The following is a 23,990-nucleotide window of genomic DNA, read 5'->3' on the forward strand; positions in this document are numbered from 1 at the left end:
CCTTCTGTGAGTGACTTCCAACGTACCTGTTAAAATCTGCGCTTTCGAGTCGCGCGTGCATCTGATTGGTATAATGGTGTCATGTGATTATTATTGCAACAACTCATTGGTGAAACTGGTTGAGCCATTGTTGGTGTCTCTGGTAAAAAAAAAAAAAAAAAGAAGTGAATATAATATGTAGAATAGGGAGAAGAGGAAAATTTAACGACTAGAGAAGCGAGAGTAGAGGATGAAATATTGGCGTTTGTTCTTCATAAATCTACTCAAGTAAAATTAAAACATATGGCTTAGTAAAACTACTATTAGAAGTACATTTTTGTCAAAAAGTTACCCAAGTAAACGTAACGGAGTAAATGTAACGCATTACTACCCACCTCTGGTCACATTTATAATTATATTTGGAACATTGTCTGTTTGTGTCTCTTTGTGTGTATTCCCTATGGACTCCGAATTAGCTGGGCGGATTTTGACCAAATTTTACCACGTCATACGTCATGTGTCTGGGAGTGTTCTTGGATGATTTGATCTCTGTAGGCCTTCATTTAGTGCAGAAAATTTGAAACTCAAAAAATTAGCATACAAAATAATTTTGATTCTGATTGTGGAGGCGACAGCGCCCTCTTTTGGGCAAAAGACACGTCTCGCAACGACGCAGTTGGCTGTCGAATTTTACGATTTCATGTACAAATTTAAATGTACTGTGATGACACGTTGTAGCTTTGAGTACTCCACAACAAGATGCTGGATTTTTAAAAAAATGTACAATCTACCAAAATATCAATTCATTTCGGATGGATATCTTAATCTCTATAAAGGTAAATTTGTCTGTGTGTTCGTGTTTTATGGACACCGAAACGACCGGGCAGATTTTGACAAAATTTTACACAGTTGTACTTTATGTGTCTTGAAGTGTTCTTAGATGGGTTTGATCTCTGTAGGCCTCCATTTAGTGTGGAATTTTTTTTTTTTTTTCAAAAAATTAGCATAGAACATGCCAATTTTCACTTTATCACCCGGGCTATAATGCTCGATAAATCCCTCAGCATTCATTGAAAAATTTTAAAAATCATGGGGCAGCCCTGATTTCGAGGTTTCTTGTGTGTTGATTAAACAAGCCTTGGCCTACAACAGGCCTATAAAAGCCTCCTTCTTCAGAGCCCGACCCTCTCAGTGTAACCCCACTCTTCCCTTCAGGAGCCAGCCTGCCATTTGTGTTCCGAGCTTGCTCCCGGGGATCGCTGGCAAGCCATTAGGGCGACCAGGTGGAAACTGAAAGGTTTTGCTTGTTCTTACGGCTTTCCGTCTCAGTGCTGCAGACTGATTCTGTTTGTGTTGTTGCTAACGCATGTACTACACAATGGAACCACTTGTCTTCCATGTTCCATCTTGAAAACAACCACAGGCAACTAACTTGTCATTCATAAATTCTCAGCGAGCGGTTCGCTGCCAGTCCTCTCAGTCAAAATGAATTGGACATCTATCCCCGTCAGTGGTAGCCAATGACGTAATCATATTCATGATAGAAGTAGTCAAACACTATTATATTTTTTATTTTGTAGAAGATAATAGAAAATATGCTGATGTTAGCATGTAGCACGTTAGCATCAAAAGCAAATTTCCTTTAAGAGACGCACAGACACTGTTGCTTGTTCCCACTGGGGTTGGTATTTATTCATCAGGACTTGTTGATGCATCCAAGTAGAAGGATTGGCTTTTGGCACCTTTTTCAAGAGTTCCCATTAGAAACACACACAAAAATGGCTAAGGCTGTGTGAGCTTTTCCAAACAAATGACATTATATACTGTTTATCTTTAAACTATTGTTTAAAAAATGTATTTTGTTTGGTTTGGCTCACAAAAGCAAACAAACAAAAGTCAAAATAAAATGAAAAAATACACATGAAATTATAAATACTTTTCTTTTTGGTCGAGGGCTCTATTTTCCTGCCTGGCGCTAATCACGGCTGACTCCATTTGCTGACAATCAGAGTGTCTCCTCTCATTCCCTTTGAATGTCGTGTGAAGCTTGGCCGGACAGACAAAATAATTGGCACCTCATTAAATGAGCTGCTGTTAACCAATAATGATTAAAATATATTTTTGGCCTTCATGTCCATGAAAATAGAGCCCTAAAACATAAGTTCGCTGCAGTTTAATAGCATGCACTTGGTTTTGGATTTTCTGGCTCATTTTTGTTGTAGCTCTATCCCAAAAACATAATATTTTATTATTCTAAGCTTCTAAAAGAGTCACCGACAGCACTTTTTTAAACTGGTAGTCTTTTTTTTTTTTTTTGCTTCAGTAAAGTAATCGGTATCTCTTGATTATCCTTATTATGAATTGTTATAAAAGTAATATATAGATTTATATTTATAGTAGCTTTACTAGAGGTCACAGGCCGAGCTGTAACAATTCACAGTTTGAATGCAAAAGTCCAAAAATGAAGGAAGCGTGGGTCCGGAGGGCTCCGACCGCTCCTGAGAGTCATGCAGAAAAGGGCGCGGGGGCGGGCGGCGTCCCCTCATACGGGGGTAGTGCGTCGGTTGGCGGCCGCGTTGGCGTGGGCCGAGTCTTTGGCGTCCTTCGGGATGCAGTTATGCACCTGCAGGAAGTTGTGGTCCCTCTCCGAATTGTAGTTGGCTGCGTTGGCGGGCGCCCCTGACTTGAGGGTGTCGCGCGGCAACGTGTACATGGAGATCTCAGTGGAGGGCAGCGTCCCAAAGGCCTTGAGGCCCAGCGGGGAGGCGTCTCGTGACCGCGACGGGTCCGTGGAGCGGGACGAGGAACGCGAACGGCGCCTGTAGCGGTAACGGTAGCTGGGCGTCCGCACTGACGATGAGCCCCGGAGGTAGTCGGCGGCACGGGTCCCGATCCGGAGCTGCCGGTGCCGGTCAATGAACATATGCACGGCCAGGACGCCAACCATCTCGGCCATGATGAAGGACAGCGCCCCGAAGTAGAAGGACCAGCCGTACGAGTATGAGTTCTTCTTGGAGTCGCTCTTGGACGGGTCGCCCGCGTTGGCTGATATGTATACGATGATACCAATGATGTTGCTCAAGCCTGCAACAGCCAGAGGAGAGCAAATCAACGGCTGGTACTCACGGGTCACTCACTCACTGATCAACTGATCACTGGTAAGTCAACTTACGCTGGACACAACATTTATACAGTTGGGCAAAAAAGTATTTAGTCATCCACAAATTGTGCAAGGTCTCCCACTTAAAAAGATGAGAGAGGCCTAAAAATTTCATCATAGGTGGACCTCAACTATGAGAGACAGAATGAGGGGGAAAAAATCCAGAAAATCAGTCTGATTTTTAAAGAATTTATTTGCAAATTATAGAGGAAAATGAGTATTTGGTCAAGAATTTAAGTTCATTTCAATATTTTGTTATCTTCCCTTTGTTGGCAATAACAGAGGTCAAAACGTTTTCTGTAAGTCTTCAAAGGTTTTCACACACAGTTGCAGGTAATTTGGCCCATTCCTTCATGCAAATCTCCTCAAGAGCAATGATGTTTTGGGGCTGTCATTGGGCAACACGGACTTTCAACTCCCTCCAAAGATTTTGTATGGCGTTGAGATCTGGAGACCGACTCCAGGACCTTGAAATGCTCTTTTTTTTCATGGGCAATTTGTTTGGGATCATTGTCATGCTGAAATACCCAGCCACGTTTCATCTTCAATGCCCTTGCTGATGGAAGAGGCTTTCACTCAAAATCTCCCAATACATGGCCCCATTCACCCTTTCACTAATCAGGTGTCCTGGTCCCTTTGCAGAAAAAATGCCGTAAAGCATGATGTTTCCACCCCATGCTTCACAGTAGGTATGGTGTTCTTTGAATAGAATTCAGCATTCTTTCTCCTTCAAACACAAGAAGATTGTGACTATACTGTATGACATTTTTCCAGTCCTCTTCTGGATTATCCAAATGCTCTCTAGCAAACTTCAGAAGGGCCTGGAATGTACTAGCTTAAGCAGGGGGACACGTCTGGCACGTAAGGATTTGAGTCCCTGGTGCGTTGGCAAGTAAGGATTTGAGTCCCTGGTGGCGGAGTGTGTTATTGATAGTAGCCTTTGTTTCTTTGGTCCCAGCTCTCCCAAGTCATTCATGAGGTCCCCCCGTGTGGTTCTGGGATTTTTGCTCACTGTTCTTGAGATAATTTTGAACCCACAGGGTGAGATTTTGCGTGGAGCCCCAGATTGAGGGAGATTATCAGTGGTCTTGTATGTTTTCCATTTTATAATAATTGCTCCCACAGTTGATTTCTTCACACCAAACTGCTTAGCTATTGCAGATTCAGTCTTCCCAGCCTGGTGCAGGTTTACAAATTTGTCTCTGGTGTGTCCTTTGACAGCTTTTTGGTCTTGGCCATAATGGAGTTTGGAGTGTGAGTGCTTGAAGTTGTGAAAAGGTGTCTTTTATGCTGAGAATGAGTTCAAACACGTGCCAATATTATAGGTAACGAGCGGAGGACAGAGGAGCCTTTTACAGAAGTCAAAGCTCTGTGAGAGCCAGAAATCTTGCTTTTCTGTAGGTGACCAAATACTTATTTTCTACCATAATTTTCAAATTAATTCTTTAAAAATCAGACAAAGTGATTTTCTGGATTTTTTTCCCTCATTCTGTCTCTCATAGTTGAGGTACACCTATGATGATAATCGCAGGCCTCTTTCATCTTTTTAAGTGGGAGAACTTGCACAATTGGTGGCTGACTAAATATTTTTTTGCCCCACTGTAGAACTAATGATGGCGATAGATGCCGAATCCATTTGGACTTTGATTAAGTACATTTGAGAAAAAAACCATTACAATAATAATTTCCAAAATAACTGAAAATAATTTAACCTCTTGACATCTCAATTTACATTTAACAAATATACATCAAATAGCATTGGGAGTATGAATACGTACATGAAAAAACAATAATAAAATTACACTGAAAAATACAACCCCAAAATCCAGAAAAATGAAAAAAAAAAAAAAAAAGAAAATAGAAGAAAATTACATTTTACGAATAACATTTTCGTGTATCTAATTTTTCTTTATTTTAAAAATCTTTTTATATGTTGCTGATGGTGTAGTGGTAAATGCATGCATTTAAGTGCATGAGTCGGTGTAGGCACATTGCTAGCCCATGTCAGTCAAAACGGACTTGTTTCAATGGCTGCCAAAGGTCTATGTACATCAGTGGTGATTTGGACAACGATGACTATCACGAAAATATTTCGTCGACGAACAATTTTTTTCATGACGATGAGACGATAACGAGCTAAAAACATAACTTAGAAGACTAAAACATAACACGAATGCCAGTTTTTTGTCTGACGAGACGAGAACAAAGACGAAAATGCACCATAGTTTCCATCACATGTTCACAAGGCGTGACATTTTATGTGTAGTTAACCTGCATCGTAGCAATGTCTGGTTGTGTCCAACTCACACACTAATGTCCTCGCCAGTCTCCCCATTGCTTGTTTTGAGACACATGGTAAGATTTATTGTCTTATTTTGACGAGAGAGAATATGCAATGTTTGCTTTAGCATTTAAAGGTCTGTACTGAGTGATCATCACACACTAAATGTATAACTCGTAGTCTCGTACCCTTAGCATAGCATTGACGTTGGCATTGGCATTAGTCTATTCCTTGCGGTGAGTGTCCTCTTAAAGTCTCGGACAACTTTTTTTCACATACAGTTTGTGGCGTCCAGTGGGTATACCGTATTGGCCCGAATATAAGACGGTGTTTTTTGCATTGAAATAAGACTGAAAAAGTGGGAATCGTCTTATATTTGGGTCTAGACATTATACCCATTCACGACGCTAGATGGCGCCAGATATCATTGAAGCGAATGCTGAACTTGAGGAGTAATGTTCTGTCATGAGAAATCTCAGCTACTCTCAAGTTTAACCAGTTTGCATTATTTTATTGCAATGTTTTTCCTTATTCAGATTTGTTTCAAGACTACAGTTAAACTTCACTTTGATGGTTCATGCAGTTATTGCAGTTTTGTTGTTTTATCACAATAGATTGGTTTATTTACATTTCAAAAACCAGAAGCCATTCATTTACGAATGTGATTGCACTTTAGATTACATATTTAAATGTTCAGATATTAAGGTTTGAATTAGGCAAAATAACATGCTTTTTCTCTCAATTATATTGGTATAATCATATGTTTCAGATGTACTGTAATTATTTTCTGTATAAAAATTAATTTGGTGTTCAAAAAGTCTTTTTTCAAACTTGAGTCTTGAAAAAGAGGGGGTCGTTTTATAATCAAGGCCGTCTTATATTCGGGCCACTACGGTAATTAATTTAAAATAATGTACTGTTTTCCTGGTCGTCTGTGAATGTTCATTTGAAACAGTAGGAAACCTTTTTTTAATCTATTTTTGGAGTGAAACATTCAAACGTTACGGACGAAAATGTTGAGTAAACATCGACTAAAGCTAGACGAAATTTGTCTGAGTGATTGTCAACAAAAACTAGACAAAGACAAACACAATTAAAAATGACTATAATATGACTAAGACTAATAAGTGTTATCGTCCAAAAGACTAAGACGAAAATTAAAAGGGCTGCCAAACACAACACTGATGTACATTGAAAATAGTCCTTAGTCAAAATGGGTTTGACATTTATCGCCGTCAATGGCAGCCAATGAATTAACAGTAGAGACTCAAAACTGAGTTAGTACTTTTTCTGTTTCACACCAGTAGTGACAAATACTTCTACGCTTTTCAGAATGTGTTTTGGAAGCTGCGAACGGACCGGCAGACACGAAGAAGATCCCGGCGCTGAGGATGATGTTGTGTCTGGACCTGTAGAACTCACTGGCGGCGATGCACAGACCTCCCATGAAGAGCAGGATGACACTGAGGATGGGGAAGATGCTGGAAGCTCGCACCGCGCCTGCAAACAAACAGTTTATAAGTACCCACACGTTTAAAGAACTTCCAGGAATTCTAGGTGGACAAACTGTAAAAGGTCATTTACTTATTGGCTGCCATTAATGGCGCACTGAAACATGATCATTCACCGCTAGCCCTCCAAGTTCAAATGGATTGGAAAGAAAAAACAGGCGGGGTGTCTGTTTGTGAGATGAACTAGCTGATCATTTTGCCGTTTTGCCTTCATTTGGACAATTATGAGCATGAAACGAGGGAAGCTCGCCAGCCACGCATCGCCGAGCCAAGAAACACTCGGACACGCTACAACCTCATTAAACTCAAAATTCATCTTTTTTCTCGCTCACTCCCTTGAAAAAGGAAAAAACGGAATAACTACTGAATCAGTTTCCCAGAAATCTTATTATTTATGCCAGGAACCTCTTGTTAATATATTTGAAAATATATAGATACATATCCAGCACAGGGGTCGCGTTAACCGAATATTTTCCGTCGTTGACCAGTTTTTTAAAACGGTGACGGAAAAAAATGCAGTCCATCCGTCATTTTGATAGGTTGCAATTCACACCCCAGACCACAGGGTGGCGGCGAGTGAGCATATTAATTAGCTATTGTCTCTCTTGATGCATTACGTCGTTGGCCTTACTCGGAAAAATGTCAAGGCAACTGAGGCAACTTCTCCTCGTATGTTTACTTCCGCGCGCAAGTCCCTCGTCCTGCCCTCGTCGCTTTGCTAACGGCACGTCTGCCCGTCGCTGATTGGTGCACTCCGCTGTCTGTTTGCCTCTTGTTAAGCTTGTTCGGACAGAATATTAATTAAAAATGAATGAAAACTAAATACTATTGAATATGTCATTATTATCATTTTTAAAATGTAAGTGACGGGTAAAAATAGATTATGACCGGATTTTTATGACACTGTCAGTCAAAATGACAGATAACGAAAAAGTCTAGCGCAACCTCTGAAGTTTTAGCCCTTGAAAGTACAAGGACTGTACTCACATTAAAAAAAAAAAAAATCAAGTACAAAATATATGAAAATTACAACAACAAAAAATCCTTTTGCATTACTAAAAGCTTCAGTTTAATATAATTGAAACTTCACTTCACTACTTCATTTAGTGATTCTTTTATGTGTCACACTTTGACTTCTCGTCAAATTTAAATCTAATTTAAGGAGATCCGAATCTAAATAAAATAATTTTGGGGAAAATTTGATCGAAATTAAAAATCATTTAAAACTAGAGGAGCATTAAACCTAAGCACCCAAACTCAGAGCATCACCATATTTCGTAACTCTGTGACCTTTGACCGTTTCTCTTATCATACCATGGAATTTGAGTTAAATAAGCTAATCTGTTATTGAGTTATTGCGAAATTCATTACCCCCCCCAAAATTGAATCGTCTCTTCCGTTTTAAATTACTAACATATCCTGCAAATTTGATAATCCTTTTATACGTTTAAGTTATCTTAAACACAAACATAGAGACAAAGGGACAGAGATACAGAATACAATACATAACCTCTACCTTCTGGACGTTTTGCCTACTGGTGGCGGTAAAAAGGTTTGAATCCAAAATATATGTTCGTTATCATACAAATAAAATGTATGAAAATACAGTGGAAAAATACGGCGGTTTTAGGTCTTAAGTAGTTCTTGTGGGGACCGTGTTCTTTTCTTTGAAGGCCTTGTTTTTCTCCTGTAAAACGTTTTTGGCTTTCTCAGGTAAGTTTTGGCAAACTCCAGCCTGGTTTTTTTATGTCTCTGGGTCAGAAATGGGGTCTTCCCAGTTATCCTGCCATAGAGTCCCTTTTCATTCAGACACCGACGGATAGTACGGATTGACACTGTTGTACCCTTGGACTGCAGGACAGCTTGAACTTGTTTGGACGTTAGTCGAGGTTCTTTATCCACCATCCGCACAATCTTTCGTTGAAATCTCTCATCAATGTTTCTTTTCCGTCCACATCTAGTGAGGTTAGCCACAGTGCCATGGGATTTACACTTATTGATGACACTGCACGGTAGACACAGGAACACTGAGGTCTTTGAAAATGGACTTGTAGCCTTGAGATTGCCCATGCTTCCTCACAATTTTGCTTCTTAACTCCTCAGACAGTTCTTTGGTCTTCTTTCTTTTCTCCATGCTCAATTTGGTACACACAAGGACACAGGACAGAGGTTGAGTCAACTTTAATCCATTTTAACTGGCAGCAAGTGTGACTTAGTTATTGCCACCACCTGTTATATGCCACAGGTAAGTAACAGGTGCTGTTAATTACACAAATTAGAGAAGCATCACATGATTTTTCAAAGGGTGCCAATGCTTTTGTCCGGCTAATTTTTGGAGTTTTGTGCAAAATGATAATGATTTAATTTTTTTTTCTGTTCTCTTTGTGTTTTTTCATTGCAAACAAAATAAATGAATATATTTCTACCAAAGCATTTGTAATTGCAATCATTTCTGGGAGAAATTGAGCATTATCTGATAGAATTGCAGCAGTGCCAATACTTTTGGCCAGCACTGTATTGCTCTCAGAAATCCTAGATGGGACAAGTTTTGAAAAGTATTAGTATTTAACATAAAAAATAGCAGGGCTCCAGACCGCAACCAAATTAGAGCCAGTACAAATACTTTTTTCATCTACTCGCACATGCACGACCAGTAACAATGCAGGCTTTTTGTGTTGTTGTTGTTGTTGACAAATTACTTCACGGTTAAATCCACTAGTTGGCGGTGATGTAACGAGCTGGTTTGCCAAGGGAAAATACAACAGAAGAAAAAGAAGGTAAAGGTGGGCGATGTGCGGAGCGGGTCAGAGGCTCGACACACGGGAGGTGATGAGCGATGGCGAAATGCGAAGGACATCGCTGTTGAGCTGAAAGCCAACACACGGGGCGCGATGCGACTGCAGCGGCAAGCGACAGCGACACGCACTGCCCTCTGCCTGTGCGTTATTGCTCGCCTCTGATCGTCCCACAGGCCAAAAAGGCCCGGTAGGCCTCCTTCTTCAGCTTGACGGCATCCCTTACTGCTGGTGTCCACCAGTGGGTTCGGGGATTGCCACCACGACAGGCACCAAGCACCTTACGGCCACAGCTCCGATTGGCCGCCTCCACAATGGAGGTGCGGAACATGGTCCACTCGGACTCAATGTCCCACACCTCCCCCGGGACAAGGGAGAAGTTCTGCCGGAGGTGGGTGTTGAAGCTCTTTCTGACAGGGGATTCTGCCAGACGTTCCCAGCAGACCCTCACAATACGTTTAGGCCTGCCAGGTCTGACCAGCATCTTCACCCGCCATCGGAGCCAACACACCACCAGGTGGTGATCAGTTGACAGCTCCGCCCCTCTCTTCACCCGAGTGTCCAAAACATGCCGCCGCAAGTCCGATGACACGATTACAAAGTCGATCATCGAACTACGGCCTAGGGTGTCCTGGTGCCAAGTGCACATATGGACACCCTTATGTTTGAACATGGTGTTTGTTATGGACAATCCATGACGAGCACAGAAGTCCAACAACAGAACATCGCTCGGGTTCTGATCGGGGGGGGCCGTTCCTCCCAATCACGTCCCTCCAGGTCTCACTGTCATTACCCACATGAGCGTTGAAGTCCCCCAGCAGAACGAGGGAGTCCCCAGAGGGGGCGCTCTCCAGCACACCCTCCAAGGACTCCAAAAAGGGTGGGTACTCCGAACTGCTGTTTGGTGCATAAGCACAAACAGCAGTCAGGATCCGCCCCCCCCCCCCCCCCCCCACCCCCACCCGAAGGCGAAGGGAGGCTACCCTCTCGTCTACTGGGGTAAACCCCAACGTACAGGTGCCAAGCCGGGGGGGCAATAAGTATGCCCACACCTGCTCGGCGCCTCTTACCGTGGGCAACTCCAGAGTGGAAGAGAGTCCAAGAGAGGACTGGTACCAGAACCCAAACTGTGTGTGGAGGAGAGTCCAACTATATCTAGTTGGAACTTCTCTGCCTCACACACCAGCTCGGGCTCCTTCCCAGCCAGAGAGGTGACATTCTATGTCCCAAGAGTTACCTTCTGTAGCCAGGAGTCGGACCGCCAAGGCCTTTGGTTGCCGCCCAAATTGCTATGCACCTGACCCCTTTGGCCCTTCCCACAGGTGGTGAGCCCATGGGAAGGCGGACCCACGTTGCCTTTTTGGGCTGTGCCCGGCCGGACCCCATGGGAAAAGGCCCGGCCAGCAGACGCTTGCCTTCGAACCCCACCCCCAGGCCTGGCTCCAGAGGGGGGCCCCAGTAACCCGCGTCCAGGCAAGGGAAACTTGAATCCTGTAATGTTTTGCATCATAAGGGGTCGTGTGAGCTATGCTTTGTCTGGCCCCTCACCTAGGACCTGTTTGCCATGGGTGACCCTGCCAGGGGCTTAAAGCCCTCAGACAACATAGCTCTTAGGATCATTGGGACACGCAAACCACTCCACCACGATAAGGTGATGACTCCAGGAGGAATTCCAGTTCAGCTGTTTGACACGAAAATGGAAGTCTAAGTGCCCGGTTGGTCTGAACAGTTTTAATGTTTCACATTGAGAGTATGGCATACTCCCATTGTGATCATTCAACATACCTCGTTTATCATGACAAAGCAGCGAACAGGAAGGGGTTATGAGGGAACAGAAGAAAAGGAACACAAGAGAAGAAAGAAAAGAAACACAAACAACAACAAGAAATACACTGAACGTCTACACTAACTAATAATATGTTGGCGCTATCGTCAGCTAGATGTATTTCCGGTTGACACCATGTGGGTGGCCTGTTGACCAGGGAAAGAGGGGGACGGGGGTGGGGGAGTCTATAAACTAAGTGATTGAAAGGGGCAGAGTGTACACAAATAAGCTCTGTGATCTAGAACCCAGTAATCGTGTGAATCCCTTGTGTGTGTAACCCCGTTGGCGACCGACCCTACACCGCCCCATCGCCAATCCCAGCACCGGGATCCCCCACCCGAGCGCGCCCTATTACATCCAGTCGCACGCGAGCCCCACCATGCGCACAACAGCCACGCAGACGAGCGGAGATGCCACGTTTGCGCCAACCCAGGGCCACGGCCCCCACAACAAAGGTGCCATCGAGCATGGAATTTCTACGCAGCCGCCCATCCCACCGCGCTTTGCCGGAGCTCTCCTTGGTGTATGATGTGTGTGGTTTGTTAAAAGAGGTGCAGGGATGACAGCGCCTGCCGGAAGGAGGCAACCGTGAGGCACCCCCTCTGCAACAGGTCCCAACAATCCCACAACCTGGGTGTGTGATACATTAAAAACAGGGGGGAGCTGGGCCGGGACTGTATGGCCCCGTCCCAACTCTCCCCGGAGAAATGAATGAGTATGTAAGTGTCAGGGTGAAAGAAATTTACAGTGGATTTGTATTTTAAAAAACAAATGCGTGTTTTCAACGGGCTTCCACAGTATCTTGTGTTATCCTGGCTTCCCAAGAGTGAGACCATTATTTTTCAGTAAAATATTCAACCATGATGAGTCAAGTCACAGAAGCAGAAACTGTATTTGGCGTCTGTTTGCCTTGGCGTGATTGACAAGCGGGCGGGCGTCTATTTAGCGCCTCTGCCGCCGCGATGACTGTGAAAAGGAGCCCACCAGACGGGAGGATTTCCTGTCCCCGTTGGAGGTGTGTGGACTCAGCGCCGTTGACTCGGTGACCCACATTTGGGAAGACGTTGGACGCCGACTGAGTCACATTGTCACACTGTTTGTTCGTACAGAAGGGGGTGGCGGTGAATGATTAAGTTTCAGTGCCGTTGACGGCGATAGGAAAATGGGGAGATGGTAGAAAGATACTGTGCATATGCACTGCATATACAGTATACTGTCGGGTAGGGTTGTCCCGATGACATATTTTTGCACCCGAGTTTCAGTCACCTGATTATCGAGTACTTATCCAATTTATTTAGGAGTTAAAAAAAACACGTCCAAAATCAAAATATTTCATTACTTCAGACATTATAACTTTTACAAGATGCTATCTTAACGTTTTTTTGTCATGCTTCCCTTGACAGCTAGCGTAACATTTTCCTACAGGCGGTATTTACTTCTGCTTCCTGTTTCCGAGTTTTGTACTGCTGCGTAGATCGTCTTGATCTACGCTATAACTTTTTGTTTCTTTTGACAATATCCTTGTTTATTTTATTGGTTTTTAGTCCTTAGAGCAGGGTTCACTAAATCCGGATCTCGGTGCCACTTTTCCTGTTGCGTTTTCCACGTCTCTCTCCGCTAACACACCTGCATGATCTTGTTTTACTGTCAGTGACGGCCCTAGATGTTGAATCCAACTTGACTATGGGTTCCCAGTCAAAATGGATTGGACATCCAGGGCCGTCAATGGTAACCAATGAGTTACCTGTAAATTAAAAAATGGGGGGATGGGTGGAGATCTGCATGTACAAATATAGTCACTTGGGGTGTGACAAAATATCAAAATGGTGATATATCGTGATACTTTGTATCCCAAAAGGTTATCGATATGCTCCTGCCAAGAATTGAGGTATCGTTTTAAAAGGGTGGCAATGTCTAAAAGAAAAACAAAAATGAACGAACAAGTTGCGACGAAAATCTTCCATCATAATAGTGTCTCAGTTAACCCTAAGACTGCATTGACGGTGCTCGATGCCCAATCCATTTAGACTGGGAACGTTCGTTCATGCAAAGCATTCACGGTCATTCTGTCAGATTTTCAGGGCATTTACAGGTCACTCGCTGTTCATTTTAGGGCCATTACAGGTCATTTCCTGTTGAGTTTGAGTCACTGCCTATTCATTTGGATAATTCCCAGGTCACTTCCTGTTCTGCATCTCAAAATAAACAGGAAGAGAATCATAAAATACCCAAAATCAACAGGAAGTAACTGAAAATCAACAGGAAAATGACCTTAAATGGCCCATTATTACCTCAATGCCTGGCATTGGCTGCCACTACCGGCCATAGACGTTCAATCCTTTTGAACTGGGAGGGTGGCAGCGAATGAACGAATGTTCATTCGCTGCCACCCTCCCAGTTCGAATGGATTGGACGTCTACAAGTGATAAACTCATTCCAATTCACAGCAGAAGCTTGTTTTGCTGTTTATTAGTTGTTTGTAGAATATCCTAGAATGATTTCCTGACCAATGTATCGATAATCGTTGTATCACCGTATCGTTGTATCGTTTTGTCGCAAACTGTAGTATTTGTGACAACGAATGCGTGGGGCTTTAACTGATTGGCTGGCTATCGCCGTCAATCAATCGGGAGCAGAAAAAAATGATTAGCTTTTAATTTGCTGGCTGGTGTCTGCGGGCCATCTGTTACCTAGGCGACCGGGCCAGTGTTAGCGTATCATAGCGCACACGCCCCGCCCCCCTGCGTGTCCAAAGCCAGACCCGCCCGTCGATTTTATGCGGGCAGTTGAGGCCAGAGTCCAGTCTGTTTCGGGGCCCCGGGGTGGGGGCGATACAACCCCTCCCGCCCCACTCATCAATACTGGCGGATAGTCTCAGATGAACTCGTGCCAGCGCCAACGTCCATGAAAAACACATTCATTAGGGTTACCAACAAGTTATTTTAGCATCAATCATTTATTTTCCTGAAATAATGTATAGAAGGTAGTTTTACTTTTCATAGGATTTCAAGATTACATTTTTTACAGTGAAGCTAATTTTGATTTTTTTATGGCATCATATCTCTCATATACTTGAAGACGTTTTTGGAGTTATGTATTTTTTAATATGGGATGATTCTAGTATGAAGTGATGCATAAAGTGGCGTGATGTAAAACAAGACTTATATTTAACCTTTTCATGCACAATTTATAATTCATTTTTGGGAATTTTGTTCAGAAATTTTTTTATTACAATTATATAGGACAAGTGTCTCAAACTTTTGGCACGCTGGATAATATTTTGCGGCCCCCAATTGACCACAAATGGCAGTAATTGGTGTTAACTGCTCAAAAAAAATAAAGGGAACACTAACGTAACACATTGTAGGTATACAGTGGAGCAAATAAGTATTTAGTCAACCACTAATTGTGCAAGTTCTCCCACTTGAAAATATTAGAGAGGCCCGTAATTGTCAACATGGGTAAACCTCAACCATGAGAGACAGAATGTGGAAAAAAAAACAAAATCACATTGTTTGATTTTTAAAGAATTTATATGCAAATCATGGTGGAAAATAAATATTTGGTCAATACCAAAAGTTCATCTCAATACTTTGTTATGTACCCTTTGCTGGCAGTAACGGAGGCCAAACGTTTTCTGTAAGTCTTCACAAGCTTTTCACACACTGTTGCTGGTATTTTGGCCCATTCCTCAATGCAGATCTCCTCTAGAGCAGTGATGTTTCAGGGCTGTCGTTGGGCAACACGGACTTTCAACTCCCTCCACAAATTTTCTATGGGGTTGAGATCTGGAGACTGGCTAGGCCACTCCAGGACCTTGAAATGCTTCTTACAAAGCCACTCCTTTGTTGCCCTGGCTCTGTGTTTGGGATCATTGTCATGCTGGAAGACCCAGCCACGTCTCATCTTCAATGCCCTTGCTGATGGAAGGAGATTTTCACTCAAAATCTCTCGATACATGGCCCCATTCATTCTTTCCTTTACACAGATCAGTCGCCCTAGTCCCTTTGCAGAAAAACAGCCCCAAAGCATGTTTCCACCCCCATGCTTCACAGTGGGTATGGTGTTCTTCGGATGCAACTTAGTATTCTTTCTCCTCCAAATACGAGAACCTGTGTTTCTACTAAAAAGTTCTATTTTGGTTTCATCTGACCATAACACATTCTCCCAGTCCACTTCTGGTTCATCCAAATGCCCTCTAGCGGACCGCAGACGGGCCTGGATGTGTACTTTCTTCAGCAGGGGGACACGTCTGGCAGTGCAGGATTTGAGTCCCTGGCGGTGCATTGTGTTACTGATAGTAGCCTTTGTTACTGTGGTCCCAGCTCTCTGTAGGTCATTCACTAGGTCCCCCCGTGTGGTTCTGGGATTTTTGCTCACCGTTCTTGTTATCATTTTGACACCACGGTGTGAGGAGGGAGTTGAAAGTCCGTGTTGCCCAACGACAGCCCCAAAACATCACTGCTCTAGAGGAGACCTGCATGGAGGAATGGGCCAAAATACCAGTATTAGTGTGTGAAAAGCTTGTGAAGAGTTACAGAAAACGTTTGGCCTCCGTTATTGGCAGCAAAGGGTACATAACGAAGTATTCAGATGAACTTTTGGTATTGACCAAATACTTATTTTCCACCATGATTTGCAAATAAATTCTTTAAAAATCAATCAATGTGATTTTCTAGGGGTTTTCCCACATTCTGTCTCTCATGGTTGAGGATTACCCATGTTGACAATTACAGGCTTCTCTAATATTTTCAAGTGGGAGAACTTGCACAATTAGTGGTTGACTAAATACTTATTTGCCCCACTGTATCACTTGAAGACATTTTTTGGAGTTATGCATTTTTTAATATTGGATGATTCTAGTATGACGTGATGTATAAAGTGGCGTGATGTATAACAAGGCCTTATATTTAACATTTCATGCACAATTTATGATTTATTTTGGGGAATTTTGTTCAGAAATGTTTTTATTACAATTATATAGGACAAGAGTCTCAAACTTTTGGCACGCTGGATAATATTTTGCGGCCCCCAATTGACTACAAATGGTAGTAATTGGTGTTAACCGCTCAAAAAAATAAAGGGAACACTAACGTAACACATTGTAGATCAAGGGCGTAGGTTTGCATAGGGATGGTGGGGACATAACACTAGCAACTTTTCAGGATACTCCAGTTATCCCCACCAACTCTTAAGCAACCTTATTTGCATTATGACTTCAGTTACAGTATATAGGTAATTGAGATTGTCTTCCTATATGTTGTAAGGATAGAATTGATCCTACCATTATTAAGTGAATTAAAGTTCTTTCATTATGTTCAGACTTACATTGACCCCTTTTCACGCGTTGAATGTACCAGTCCATTTTTTCCCCCTCACACGCACGTTTGATTGGCTCATGACTTGAACCCCTCCACACACACACACACGCATTCACAGCCTGACAGAAATACAATAATCCGCCTCTCCTGGCCCCTTCAAAGACGAGGAAGTTTTTTTCCGCCAGCAGCAGCCACTGTAAGTAATGTAAAAAGACGTCAATGCTGTGGAGTTGGGGAACACACCACTAATTTTGCATCTGCTACAATGCTTCAAGTCAATTTTACTCAGATTTCTTGACATAAGAAAAACAGCTAGCTGTAAATAAGATGAACAGACGTATTTTAAGTCTTTAAATATTTAATCTTAGAAGAAATACTTGTTTGTCAGAAATGTTTTTAATTCAAGAATATTATTCGAAACATCATTTGAAAGCAATTTTTTCGTGATTTAGGTGAAAAAGGACCAACTTTTAGATGTATGGGCTCAATACGAATAAATATTAATATTTACTTATAGTAAGTGGAAGGATCTGATGCACTAATCTGTTAACTAGCCTTTAACACTCAAAACAAGATGGGAGAAAATTATTTGACTAGATTTAACAAAAAATATTGGATTTAGACATTATAGATTTACAGTGTGAAAGTTAGTATAGGTCAATACAGATTTATTTTGCATTAATCATTTAGCCTGTCAATTAATTAGGTTCATATTGGTGAGAAGTGTAGCCATGACCCCCGTTCACCAAAATGTTTGGTCTTATTAATGTCCCGTCCCCAGCAAAAAGTGTACATGCAGGTTATGCTGTTATATCGTCCCTACCAATATTGAGACCAAACCTATGCCCTTGTTGTAGATATAAATGACTGAAATATTTGTATTAAATTAGGGCTGTCAAAATTATCGCGTTAACGGGCGTTAATTAATTTTTTAAAATTAATCCCGTTAAAATATTTGACGCAATTAACGCACTATGCCCGCTCAGACAGATTTAAATGTCAGTACAGTGAAAGGCCAACTTGTTAATTGTGTTTTATGGAGTTTTTCCGCCCTCTGCTGGCGCTTGGGTGTGACTTGCATATGTTATGTGGCGTAATGTCGCCCTCTGCTGGCGATTCAGTGCAGCGGATTATTTGGGTTTCGGCGCGCTTTTCTGACGTGATTATATGTTGACGTGAACTCACACTAATAGACAGTGCTATTCAGACCAGCTAACGTCCGCATCCAGTATTCAGTGGCAGTTCTCATAGCCCCATCACACTGTTTGTGTCTAAAACATGCATCGCTTGTGAGTTATATTCCTCCTTTGTTTATATTCATGAGCATTAGATAGTTATTGATGATGTGTATTTGAATTTGTTCACATATATGGTGAAATGCAGTTACATTGTTAGATGCTTGTGAGCTAATTGGCTAGTGCTACTGCTCAAATGGCCACGTGTGTGTACATTTTATGTTATTTTGTGATTTATGCAAGTTATTGACACATTGCCTTGTTATTTTCAGTTTTACAAAAATACAAGAAACGTGCTCCTGTCAAAAAGAGATGACTTCAGTAAAGCCCATGCAACTTTGCCACACCGTCTGATTTCTTTTTGGAACTTATGTTCGCTATCTGTCAATTTGTGTACTCACACACATTGAGGACAGAATAGGGCTACTAGTTTATTTTTTGATTGAAAATTTTACAAATTTTATTAAAACGAAAACATTAAGAGGCGTTTTAATATAACATTTTATCCATGGATCACTTTAACAGAATGTTAATAATGTTAATGCCATCTTGTTGATTTATTGTTATAATAAACAAATACAGTCCTTATGTACCGTATGTTGAATGTATATATCCATCTTGTCTTATCTTTCCATTCCAACAATAATTTACAGAAAAATATGGCATATTTTATAGATGGTTTGAATTGCGATTAATTGCGATTAATTACGATTAATTAATTTTTAAGCTGTAATTAACTCGATTAAAAATTTTAATCGTTTGACAGCCCTATATTAAATACTTTGTTCGTTCCATAGTTGAATGTGCTGACAACAAAATCACACAGAAATGATCAATTAAAATCAAATGTATCAACCCATGGAGGTCTGGATTTGGAGTTATACTCAAAATGAAAGTGGAAAAACACTACAAGCCGATTCAACTTTCATGTAAACAAGTCAAAATGAGGCACAGTAGTGTGTGTGGCCTCCATGTGCCTGGATGACCTCCCTACAAAGCCTGGGCATGCTGCTAATGACACGATGGAGGGTGTCCTAGGGAATCTCCTCCCAGATCTGGACCAGGGCATCACTGAGCTCCTGAACAGTCTGAGGAGCAACCTGGCTCTGCCAGATGGACCTAAACACAATGTCCCAGAGGTGTTCTATTGGATTTAGGTCAGGCGAACGTGGGGGCCAGTCAATGTTATCAGTTCCTTCTTCCTTCAGGAACTGTTGCATACTACAACCAAATGAAGTTGGGCATTGTCGTGGACCAGGAGGAACCCAGGTCCCACTGCACAAGCGTAGCTTATGACAATGCGTCCAAGGATTTCATCCCGATACCTAACAACAGTCAGGGTGCCATCCTCTAACCTCTAGAGGTCTGTGTGTCCTTCCAGGGAAATGCCTCCCCTGACCATCACTGACCACCACACTGGTCATGCTGAATGATGTTGCAGGCAGCAAAACGTTCTCCACGGGATCTCCGGACCCTTTCACGTCTGTCGCATGTGCTCAGGTTGAACCTGTTATCATCGGTGAAGAGCACAGAGCCAGTGGCATAGTTGCAAATTCTGACAGTCAATGGCAAATGCCTCTTAAGTGGGTACCGATCCTGCTGAGAGTTTAAGGATCTTCTACGGCCCTGTCCAGCTCTCCTGGAGTAACTACCTGTCTCCTGGAATCTCCTACAGGACGACAGGCTGGTCCTCAGACTGTCCAGGAACTCAGTTATGTGTTGGTCCAGATCTGGGAGGAAATCCCTCAGGAGAACATCCGCCACTTCATCAGGAGCATCTCCACGCGTTGCAGGGAGGTCATACAAGCATGCAGAGGCCAAACACACTACTAAGCTTCATTTTGACTTGTTTCAAGGACATCAAAGTTGGATCAGCCTGTGGTGTGTTTTTCCACTTTCATTTTGAGTATTAATCCAAATCCGGACCTCCATGGGTTGATACATTTCATTTTCATGGATAATTTTTGTAAGTCAGCACGTTCAACTATGGTAAGAACAAAGTATTTAATAAAATTATTTCATTTATTCAGATCTACAACATGTTATGTTAGTGTTCCCTTTATTTTTTTGAGCAGAATATATACAGTACAGGCCAAAAGTTTGGACACACCTTCTCATTCGTGCATTTTCTTTGTTTTCATGACTATTCACATTGTAAATTCTCATTAAAGGTAATGAATGAACTAGAGATGTCCTGATCGGATATTTGGATCGGATCGAACGCCGATATGGGCAAAAAAATGCGCATCGGTATCGGATCGGCTGACACGGAAAAATTCCGATCCAGACTTCCGATCCAATTTTTTAAAAATTCCGGTCCGGGTTTTCCAGCGCACCAATTTACACAGTCCTTTCCAGTTTTTGCTTCGGTTTCCCTAAAATCCGGTCCGCATTTTACAGCACGCCTTCAACAAACTACATTACCGTCTCCCAATTTACCGAGAGACTTTATCGGTAAAAATGTCAGCTGTGTGGGATCATTTCACCTTAAAGGACAACAAAGACGAGGAGGCAGAGTGCAACATATGCCACAATAAATTCAAGCGTTGTGGTAAAGCTGTAAGAAGTTTTAATACAACCAACCTAATCAAGCATTTAGCGAAATACCACCACAAACAAGATAGGAGTATGTTAAGAAAACCGAAGACAAAAAGAAAGGTCCTACGCAACTAACACTGGCAGAAACTTTTGCTACGGATGACAAACTGGCACTCGACAGTCCCAAAGCCCAGGGAATAACAAGAGTCATTGCCGAAGAATTCATTCTGGATGACGAGCCATTATCTCTCGAGAGTAAAGACGCACCATCCAACACTTAGAACCACGGTACAACATGCCCAGCTGTCATTACATCCTCGAGTGATTTGGCCGTGGAAGATTCGAGAACGATTCACAAACATCCAAATTCTGATTATTGAAATATATCAAGTAAAGCGGAACTAATACACAGCGTGGTCTTCGGGACGCAATGAGAAACTGACCGCATTGCGTCCCGAGAGTAAACATCATGCTTGTCATCGACCCGGGTAATGCCAATGCTCAACTCACGGCTTTAGCTCAACTCATGCCGCTGGATAAAAGACACAAGAATACCTGACTGCTGCTGACAGCTGCTACAAACTACGTCAACGTCGTTTTACTCGAGATAATAGATATCATATGTATATAGAACTAGATGCATAACAACAGACTCAACTGCGTTAGCAACATTGAAGTATTGAAAACTAGATGCGTTAGTAAACAGCCGTCATCTTAAAGCAGAAGACTTCCCTAGTAGGCTGTTGTGAACCTTCCAAGCGAACCTAATTAACTTTTGATCTAAAATACTCCTAAATCAGCAAAATCTTGACTTGAATCTATCTTCAAAACAGTTTTAAAACTTTCACATGTCGAAAGTAGACAGAAGGGAAATTATGGAATAACAGGAGCAATTTTAACAACTTTAACAGTTGATTCGCAAAATTAAATGAACTGAATGTAGTTTAAAGCTGCTGATACAGAATGGGGACTTTATACTGAAATAGTCATTTATTTAAACCTGAGAGGCTTTTTATACAATTATTGTAACTAATGCACGAAACATTTAAAGCATCTAATAGCTTGGTAGTGGTGGTTTGTGGGATTTTCCACTGAGGTTGTTTGTGTGTTTTGCTTTTTTAAGACAGTTTACAATATTATTTGCACATTTTACTGACTGACTATGCCATCTCTGTTTGTTATTTATAATGTTTTGTGTTTGTCACTGAATAAACAGATCAGTTTCTTGTTACCAACCGTTGTGTGTTATTCAAACTCACCTAATTCAGCTGGCTAGTTGTTATCAAGAGTACTAAAACCCATTTCAAAATAGTCTGACAACTAAGTAAGGAGTCTAAATAACTTTAAACTTTAATACATGCTCAGATAGGCCGGTATCGGATCGGAAGTGCAAAACAATATCGGTATCGGATCGGAAGTGCAAAAACCTGGATCGGGACATCCCTAGAATGAACACGTGGAATTATGTACTTGGCAAAAAAGGCTAAAAACGTATAATATTCTTGTTTCTTTAGGTTAGCCACACTTTGAAAAAAAAGGAACCAACAAGTTGCTACCAAAATCTTCCACCATGATAGTGTCTCATATAACTCTATGGCTGCCATTAATGGCGCGCGGAGCGCAATCCATTAAGACCAGGAAGGAATGAACATTCATTCGTTCGAAGCCAGAGCATTCACAGTTACTCTTTCCGATTTTCGGGGCATTTACGGTCACTTTCCGGTCATTTTAGGGCATTTACTGGTCACTCCCTGCTGAGTTTGAGTCACTTCCTGTTTTATAACCCAAAATCAACAGGAATTGACCCATAAAATGCTCCAAAATCAACAGGAAATTGTCCAGATTTTTCTTCGTCGCCTGGCATTGGCTTCCACTGACGGCCATAAAATTGGGAGGGGCCCGTTTAAAGTGGGAGGGATTCATTCGCTGCCACACTCTCAGTTCAAATGGATTGGACGTCTACTAGTGATAAACTTACAGCACAAGGATGAAGATTGCTTGTTTTTCTGTTTATTAATTGTTTTGGAGAATATCCTAGAATGATTTCCTGACCAATGTATCAATAATCGTTGTATCGCCATGTGGTGAGATCATCGTAATCGTGAGCTTTGTATCGCAAATCGTATCATATTGTGAGGTACCAAGAGGTTCCCACGCCTAAATTAGAATACAAGTTAGACAAAGTGAGTTTTTAATTTGTAACATTAGTCCCTTTTTGGGACCCCCTGATGAAGCCAAGAATCTTATTGAGAAAGTTCATATCAAATTTTGTGCACTACCTGTTCATTTTTTGAAATTCCCTTTTAAGTTAGGGGTCAGTTGCTTTCCATTTTAGGAAACATCCTGTTAAACTCAGGGTTATTTTGTATGATATCATGTTTGTCAGTACATAATTTTTGAGACATGATTTTCAGTATGTGACCATTTCTATGATGGATTTTATATAACAATGATACTTATCAATGTGATACACATATTTTACATAGTAGTAAATAGTAAAGATTAGGATTGTTCTGATCATGTTTTTTTGCTCCCGATCCGATCGTCTTAGTTTGAGTATCTACCGATCTCGATATTTCCCGATCCGATTCCTTTTTTTTTGCTCCCGATTCAATTCCAATCATTCCCGATAATTTTTCCCGATCATATACATTTTGGCAATGCATTAAGAAAAAAAAAGAATAAAACTCGGACGAATATATACATTCAACATACAGTACATAAGTACTGTATTTGTTTATTATGACAATAAATCCTCAAGATGGCATTTACATTATTAACATTCTGTGAGAGGGATCCACGGATAGAAAGAATTATAATTCTTAAAGGATAAATGTGACTTTGTATATTGTGACTAAATATTGCCATCTAGTGTATTTGTTGAGCTTTCAGTAAATGATACTGTAGCCATTTAACTGTTGTGCCCAAATGCATGATGGGAAGTGCACCCATGACTGTGCGTAGTGGTACCAATTGATATATCTTCTCTGCGTTGGGAAATAACATAAGGTGTTAAGAAAAAGGTCAATTACTACCTTTCTTCCCCACATTGCTTCCCACGATATTTCTAATCGTAGGTAGAGGGATTGTAAGGCTTTAGCCAAATAAAAAAATGCTCCAAAGGCTGCCAAAATTCACTCTACTCATTTTACGCTGCCTTTTAGCTCTATAAATGGGTAAAACGACGCCTTTATACATTGATCGCGACAATGCGTGAGTGGGTCGTCCAGCACATGCGTTAATTGCGTTAAATATTTTAACTTGATAAATTTGTAAAAAAATTAATTACCGCTGTTAACGGGATAAATTTGATAACACTTCCTTAAGCCTAAAGACTCTGGATGA

At 41.6% G+C, this 23,990-nt stretch overlaps 1 protein-coding gene across 2 annotated transcripts in view; it reads right to left on the bottom strand.

Moving 5' to 3' along the window:
• Positions 1-1,609: 1,609 nt before the first annotated feature.
• Positions 1,610-23,990, bottom strand: part of cacng2a (calcium channel, voltage-dependent, gamma subunit 2a) — a 93,122-nt gene continuing 70,741 nt past the window's right edge. For both annotated transcript variants that reach the window (XM_057817341.1, XM_057817342.1), the window contains exons 3-4: positions 6,780-6,920; positions 1,610-3,063 (exon numbers count right to left, since the gene is read on the bottom strand). In XM_057817341.1, the coding sequence (XP_057673324.1) occupies positions 2,522-3,063; positions 6,780-6,920 (683 nt within the window). In that variant the 3' untranslated portion in view covers positions 1,610-2,521. The remainder of the gene's footprint in view (positions 3,064-6,779; positions 6,921-23,990) is intronic.

This window comes from Corythoichthys intestinalis, chromosome 16 (assembly GCF_030265065.1).
Source record: "Corythoichthys intestinalis isolate RoL2023-P3 chromosome 16, ASM3026506v1, whole genome shotgun sequence".
NCBI classification, from domain to species: domain Eukaryota; kingdom Metazoa; phylum Chordata; class Actinopteri; order Syngnathiformes; family Syngnathidae; genus Corythoichthys; species Corythoichthys intestinalis.